The following is an 8,104-nucleotide window of genomic DNA, read 5'->3' as shown; positions in this document are numbered from 1 at the left end:
ATTTGTGTGTGCGTGTGTGTACATTTTTAAATAACAATCAGGTTCACCCTAATTAATTATTAGTAAGAGGAAAATTATAGACTAGTAATATTATCTGATTTTTTTTATTTGGTTTTAAAATGTTCAGGTAATCTGATCATATCTCATTATCGATGAATTAAGTCAACAGTTATCGAGTCAAATCAGTCCATGTAATTATGAAGAAGAAGAAGAACGTTTATTTATCTGTTAAACTACAAGTTTCTGGTGATTATACATATACAAGCATACATATAATGACATGAAAAGTACAATGGCATGAAAGTCAACATGATATTAAGTGGATGAATGAAACTAACTAAACAATGACATGAATGAAAGATGATGGCGGCTAATGCATGCTTCTCTACACAAGTAAAAAATGTTTCATTTGTTTGGACCTGAACACCCCTACCAAACGGTGGCTCTTTCACATTTTGGTGATCTATTTAAATTAGAGCCCTCGACACTTCCGTTAGAGAACCGTCGACCAAAAGAAAAAGGTAAATCCAGTTTCTAAAACTGTCGGTTTAGTAGTAAAGCAAACATAATAGTAGATTTAATTATTTAACGTTAATCGTAGATTTTCGTCAAAAATAGTTTTACAAAATTTAATATGAGTATTTTCTAACTTTTATACTTACAAAAAAAAACATTCTTTACTTTCGAACATTAAAATGGAACAGTAGTATAATTTAACTTTATTTACATTATGAAAATCAATACGCTCTTGATATGCGTTTATTTTTAGAACTAATTTGTTTGAAAAAGGAACTTCATTTTATACGTGGAAATCCAGACAGTACGCGGAAAGGTAATATCTTAAGTATCTTAAACAGTTTAATATTTTCGTAAATATACATGTATATTATTAGTTAAATACTTTAAATTCAATCACATAAGTAGAGAAATGACCATGTTAATGACCAGACCAAGGGGTATTATTTCAAACCGAAAGTATTTTTTCTGATCAAGGAAGTAAATTGAAAAAAAAGCAAAATTGTTTACTGCTTAGTTACAAAGAATAAGGTATGTAAATTTATCTAGTCATATTAACGTTTATACGTGAATGTCTTGATTAAAATTTATGTAATAAAATTATTGATGCTAAATATAAAAAAAAGTTTTTTTGAATTTGCCAAACATGTTTATATTTAATATTAACGTTTAACGTTCTTTTTATGGTTTTAGAATTTTCAGAAGACAATTTTGTTCAGGGATTATACTATTCTCATACTACTGTCACCTGGGTCGTGGGTTCAAGCCAAAGCAAGGTCTAGTTTCTTTTTTTCTGTAAACATTACATTGTTAAAAGTTTAATTAAATAAGAAATATAGGTATTTATTGGAAAAAAATACAATTTTTTTTGAAACAAATTTTTTACCTAAATTTTAAAAAGTCAAAGTAAATAAAAACCTACCCGGTTTAAATTTGTTTTTTGTATTTTAAAATTTACTAATCCCCCTAATTTTTTTGAAAACTTTTGGAAATCTCCCCCAAATTCTTTTAGATTTAAGTTAATTTTTTGGGTTTAAAAGGCGATGGCTTCACATTCCCTTTGAAGGATTCTATATTTTTAATTATCCTCCAAAATTTATTTTTTTGGATTTGTTAAAAAATGCCCAAACATATTTTTAATTGTTTTAGAAATGATTTAGGCATGTTAGATTTTTTAAATTTGAAAAAAAGTACCCGGCAAACTAGGAAACGGGGTAAAAACTACCCAAAATGTAAAAAATAGTTTATTTTGACTTCCTCCCAAAATATAATTCACTAAATTTTACCAATTTTGCCAAAAAGAGCAAAAAAAGTAAAAGATAATTCTTCTATGTGACAAACGAGTAATTTTTATGAAGTTTCCGCTTAATCTAAAACTCTGTGTGGTAAAAGGATTTTTAAGTTTTTCCCTTTTTTCCTTTTTAAAACATTTTAATTAGTAAAAGAAAATTAAAAAAATTGTGCCCTTTTTTAAAAAGCTTTAAAACTTTGGCTTTGGTGTAAAAAATTGGTTTTCAATTATTTCAGCCTGGGGACCCATTTTTAAAAAACCCAAGATGGCCCTAAAAACCCCAAGATCCCGCCAAAATGTAAAAGTCCCGGGTTTTCCTGACAAATTTTTTATTTATGCTGGGAAAGGGATAAAATTTTGACATTAAAAGGTCAAAATGTAATTTTTGGGAAAAATGTTCATTTAGCTTGATTAAAAAATTAAATAGGGCTTCCCAAAATCCATATGGCCCCAAAAAATGTTTATTTTTGCCCAAATTTCTATAAAAAAGTAATTTTTTATCATCAATTTTTTAAAAAACATATAACACATAAAAAATTAGCTTTTCCTGCAAAAAAATTTGGGCCCAACAGATAAAAATTTACAAAAAAAAAACTTGCATTTTATGGATTAAAACCAGGAGAGCACATTATTTAGCTTTGACATTTTAAAGAATTAGGGGAGCGAATTGTACACCAAAAGGCGTGAGCTTTACAGTTTGGCTAGGTTTTTCATTGCCAAGTTGGGTTTTGTTAAAATTTACATGAATGGAATACGTTTAACACTTTTATACAATTTTTTTTTGAGAATAAAGAAGGTCACCCGTTAAAGGGCTCAAAACTCTATCATGGATTTTGGACAGAATTTTGTGCCCCTTTTAAATATAAGGAACTTCTCATAAATCGTAGCGGTTCTTGTTTTAGTTATAAGCACCGAGAACAGTCGAGCACTCTATTGATGTCCTACCGATAGCTCTTGTCATTTTTTTAGTTTTTAGTCTTGCATTCAACCTTGTGATCGTCTTAAGGCCTCAACAAGCGATAGGATTTAGGGGTTGTTCAGCACAAAATTAGAGATCAGATGTACAATTTTCAAAAGCAATACAACACTGGCATTCAGATGACAATTCTACACTGTAGGAATCATCTGAGGTTTCCCTAAAAAAGACTCCTCCAATTGATCCTTTACATACTTTACTCACTTTAAATACTTGTTCGCCATGAAGTAATGGTTGAAACACCTTCATTAAAAAAAAAAATTGATTGGAAAGCCGACCGAGACTCCAACCTGGGACCTCGGAATACCGTACTGCGGCTGTGCTGACTAAGCTATCGGCCGCCTATATTCTACCTCCCTCCCGCTAATTAGAAAACAGTTCAATACCCGTGACATAATCATTTTCGAAATAATATAGGATTCGAACATAACACAAAATTTGGTCTCCTGAAGAGTTTTTCAACATCATTTTTACCACCAGTCTTGTACTACTATGTTTTACTTTTTAACCCTAATTGTTCTGGAATTTTATTTCATATACACCCATTTATCAGGAGATAATTTCAGTAATACTGTTACTTGTCATTGTAGGAGGTCTTGTAGAAATCTGTACGACAAGATTTGTCAAAATAGAACTTCCTATTCCCTTACATCTAGACTTAAGGTTTCGAATTCAAAAATAGTAGCCTTCCGCACGTTAAGATTTGCCTGTACATCTTAGTTTTAGATTGGTGTTGTACTTCAGTATCCTTCCGGTCTGTTAGAGGCCTTTACTGCAGCTGTGAGTTCTTTTTCATTGAGTAATTTAAGCAGCATATTTTGTGTCATTAGATAACGGAATCAGACCTTTATTATGTCATTATTTGGCAAGGTCTTGATAATAAAAACAAGAAAAACAGAAAGATATTCTTGAACAAAAAAATATCTTGGGTTTTTCTTTAATCAAAACTTAAGTGTTTTGGCATTATTTAGAATTAGTCATTCGTTGCTTTATATGAGATAAAGTTTAGACTTTTGCAGCTCTTTCTATTTGATATTTTGATATAAGATTCCAATTGTAAGATTGAGCTGCTAACTTACTGACTTACTGCGAATTTCGGGGGCTGCATTCTAGGGGCAAACGCTCTTAAATTTCTTGTTAAATTTTTCCCTTTTTATATTTCTTAAAGCAGTTGAAATGCCAGATAAAGCCTCACATGAGCATTTGTCTTTTTCTATATTACGGTAATAATAGTTGATTTATAATCTCAGTGTTGTTGTTTTTTTGCATTTTAAAAGCAATTGAAAAACTTTAACAATTTATAAATCTAAATGCTGTTGTTGTTTACTTAGATTAAATAATTTCTGTTTGTTTACTTCTTTCCACGAACATGTTCATAAAAGGGACTGTACACAAGACTAGTTGGAATCACTGCCGCATTTAGCTTAATTTCATAAAGTTGTTTAATTGTTCATTGTTCAGCGTTTTTTTTTTATTTACCCTTCTAGAAATTAGAATCACAATAACAATGAACAATTGACCTTAACTTGACAGACATTCAGTACTAGATCAATAGGTGTTTATTATAAATAATTGACTAAAGTTTTCTTTTTATACTGATTTTATTAGTTGATAACACTTTAAAACATTACCTTGCTTAAAGTTAGTATAAAACGACCGTGATGTACAAAATGTTGAAATATCAATATTTTCTAACTTTTGCAGCAATTTATTCAGCCTAGTATCGCAGAAAAAATATTTTTTAGAAACTGGTCACTTTTGACTCAGAACATAAACTACTTTAAGTAGTTGGGTTACGTTAAAACTTTTTTATTTTATCAAAATACAAATTTACATAGTCTAGAATTCTCTGAAATTATTTATATGAAGTGTTTTCCTTTGGGAAAAATTACATAGCTGTTGGTTAAGAATATACGAAAGGTTCTATACCAATCCTTTTACACTTGACAATGGACCCAATAGAGGTCAGCTACATACTTATATCATTGGAATAAGGCTCAAGCTTAGTTTGATTTCAAGTTACTTGCCCTTGAAGTTACCTAAAGACTAGCAAAGAGATTCTTATTTCAAGGGCAAATAATGAAATTATGAGATGGTTTTACTTCCATTTTTGTTTTAAAAATTCTTTTGTTTCCTTTTGCGTTTTCGTAAATCAAGTAAAGAATGCTTTTTGAAATAAATCTGAAGCAATTTAATTATGAGCATGTTTCAATATGAATCGGATGTTTTGAATCAGTTTGCATAACTAAAAGGGTTTTTGTACAAAAACATATGTCTCCCAAAACTATGTATGGTCACTCATGTGAAGTTTCATTGAAATCCCACCAGTAGCTTTACCTTAAAAAGCCGGACAAGATTGTTTTATTTATAGCTCATTTCATGTGACAATTTTGTATGTGCAATGATTGTGTGCAAACTAGGGCTTGGTTACTGCTCACTCCGGTAAAGGTTTGGGTTTGCTATTACAACCCAGTAGTTTTGACCAGTGAAGCCGGGTAGAATTATTTTCTATTTTTTAGCTCTGGCGGGCCATTGTGTGCAGCCAAAGCAGAACGTTAACGGTTTGATGTCCACAACTTGGATTGGGTTACTGATTATTAAATTTTTTTTGAAAATTCCCACCCATTATAGTTTGCCCTTGAAGGACGGACAATTTTAATTGCGGCCGAAACGGAAACGGACAGACGGCGAAGGCAAATAACAATATATTTCCCAAAAATTTTCTTTTATGTTGATATGTTTAAAGAAAATTAATTTAAAAGTATTTGTCTCTTTTGTCTAACATTTTGCGAAAATGATTACAGCTAACATTATCTGAAAATTTCAACATGGTGGCCATCTTGGATTTTGGAAGTCATGTTGGATATGCAAAACCTAGATCGGATGCTTGAATATAAATAAATATGTAATACCATAATTTAAAATTGGATTTTAGCAGACATCTTGGATTTGCACAACCTGGATCCGAGGCTTGAATATAAATAAATGTGTAATAAAATAAAGTGGCGCTATTTCATACTGTCCTGTAAAGAATACAGCTGAAAAACCTTAATATTTTGAAAAAATAATAAATGGCGGCCATCTTGGATTTTGGCTGCCATTTTAGATTTGCACAACTTGGATCAGAGTCTTGAAATAAATTAATCTGGTTATGTAATAATGGCAAGATGCTTTTTTTTATACTTATTCCCTTAGGTATGACTACTGCTGAAATACCAAAATATTATGAAAATTTTGATACATGGCGGCCATCTTGGATTTTGGCGGCCATATTGGATTTTTAAAAAGTTGATCCCAGGCTGAAATGAATTGAAATACTATTTCCTGCCACCATGCCAAGTTTCATGCTTTTCACAAGAGGTGCACAATTCACCCTATTTTATGCACGGATTTCTTGGACTATAAGAGGAGATTTATGTACTTTTCTTCTTTTGAAAAAATCTCTAGTTAATGTGTTAATTGTAGATTTCTATGGACTTGAACTACATCAAAGGAGAACCTGTTTACAATAGTGTTGTTATTAGAGCGTGCGTAAAAGACAGCTCCTGTCTTCAAAGAAAATGACCATGCATAAACGAATTTTACGGTGGCAAACATTTCAAGCATCTTGTGTATTCTGTTCAGTTCTGTTCAAAAACAACTTATAGCTCAACTTGCAAAATGTTTATGAGTAAAACCTCTCAGATTACAATTGAGGTTCTCGTATTGAATTAGCTATAGGTCTTCATTGAAAAAAAATGCAGAGGCATATAAAGTTTAGTACTGGATATGTTCTACATACATTTTCATATACTATTTATATATGCTCCCAAAATGAAGTTTTGATTTATTTAATGAAGTAAAGACAAAGAAAATACGGGATACTTTTATTAACTTTCAAATAATACTCGTTCGAAAAAACTATAGACTCTTAACTATGAAATGTATAAGACGACAAGCATAAGAGAAGTGCAGCGAACGAAACAAATGCCAACAGATCGTAGGCACATTTGTATTTGTTGTCATTTGTAATTATGGATGTATTACAGATATAAGACTTGATGAAATAATAATTTCGAACTTGCATGAATGCCAGTTACAAAGTTACAGCCGAATTATCTAAACATCTTACTGTATGTAAACAATGAGAAAACTTTGTATTACAATAAAAAATAAAGTCGTTGATTTCTAAATATGTACATATTTATATGTTTGTTGATTCTCAATTCATTTCACCATCAGGCATGGACGAAAGGCCAAAACCAGGATCACTTAAAACAACATTTCACGAATTGGTCCTGGAGAAGTTTTTTGATGAATTTGTTACAGTTTGGTATCGGGAAAGAATCATAGATGCTAACGTTTATGATAAAGCTAGACGAGAGATTGACATATTGAAAGATAAGAAAACTAATAAGACAAAAAAAATGGTAGAGGTAAGATTTATTTTAAATTAAATGTAAGAAGTCATATAGCAGTGGATATTAGAATTTTGCGAGGGTGTGCTTAGACTTCATAATCCCTTATTCTATGTAATTCAGTAATTAAGCATCATAACTGTATTTGACTTATTTTAAATATTCTGTGTAAAATTCGTAAGCATATTTAGGCCAAGATGAATCGTCAATTGACATCATCTCATAATATTGTTATTTTAGAAAAATGTTTACGATACATCTACAGTTAAGCGTTTACCACCAAGTAGTTTACACAGTCAGAGTGATCTTCAGTCGGGAAAACGTAAAGGTGTGCCTGCAGACTTTAATTCAGCAAACAAATGGACTAGTGACAGAAGTAAAAACGTTGAAAGTAGACTTGAGCATGATTTACAGCTTCAAAATAAAGAACTCGTACAAAAAGTAGAACATTTGAAAGACAAGGTGCATGAGATCCGAGCTTCTGCACACTATGATTTGAAAGAGAAAGATGACCAGATTGTCAAACTAAAGAAACATCTTGAAAGTGGACTTGAGTATGATTTACAGCTTCAAAATAAAGAACTCTTGCAAAAAGTAAACCATTTGAAAGAGAAGGTGCATGAAATCCGAGCTTCTGCACACTATGATTTGAAAGAGAAAGATGACCAGATTGGCAAACTAAAGAAACATCTTGAAAGTGGACTTGAGTATGATTTACAGCTTCAAAATAAAGAACTCTTACAAAAAGTAAACCATTTGAAAGAGAAGGTGCATGAAATCCGAGCTTCTGCACACTATGATTTGAAAGAGAAAGATGACCAGATTGAGAAACTAAAGAAACATCTTGAAAATTTAAGAGAACAGAACAAGGATTTGTCAAAACGGCAGGTTTTCTTCTCAATAGCATTTCTTTCTTCCAATTGA

The 8,104-nt window shown here is 31.1% G+C and overlaps 1 protein-coding gene across 1 annotated transcript; it reads left to right on the top strand.

Moving 5' to 3' along the window:
- Positions 1-400: 400 nt before the first annotated feature.
- Positions 401-8,104, top strand: LOC132733255 (uncharacterized). The gene is made up of 4 exons (XM_060719859.1): positions 401-521; positions 770-832; positions 7,005-7,198; positions 7,421-8,104. The coding sequence occupies exons 1-4, from the start codon at positions 401-403 to the stop codon at positions 8,102-8,104; spliced, it is 1,062 nt and encodes a 353-aa protein (XP_060575842.1).

The sequence above is a fragment of the Ruditapes philippinarum genome, unplaced genomic scaffold (assembly GCF_026571515.1).
Source record: "Ruditapes philippinarum isolate M1 unplaced genomic scaffold, ASM2657151v2 ctg1409_1_1_1_1, whole genome shotgun sequence".
NCBI classification, from domain to species: domain Eukaryota; kingdom Metazoa; phylum Mollusca; class Bivalvia; order Venerida; family Veneridae; genus Ruditapes; species Ruditapes philippinarum.
Note: the sequence above shows the minus strand (reverse complement) of the source record. Positions and strands in the feature narration are given on the sequence as shown.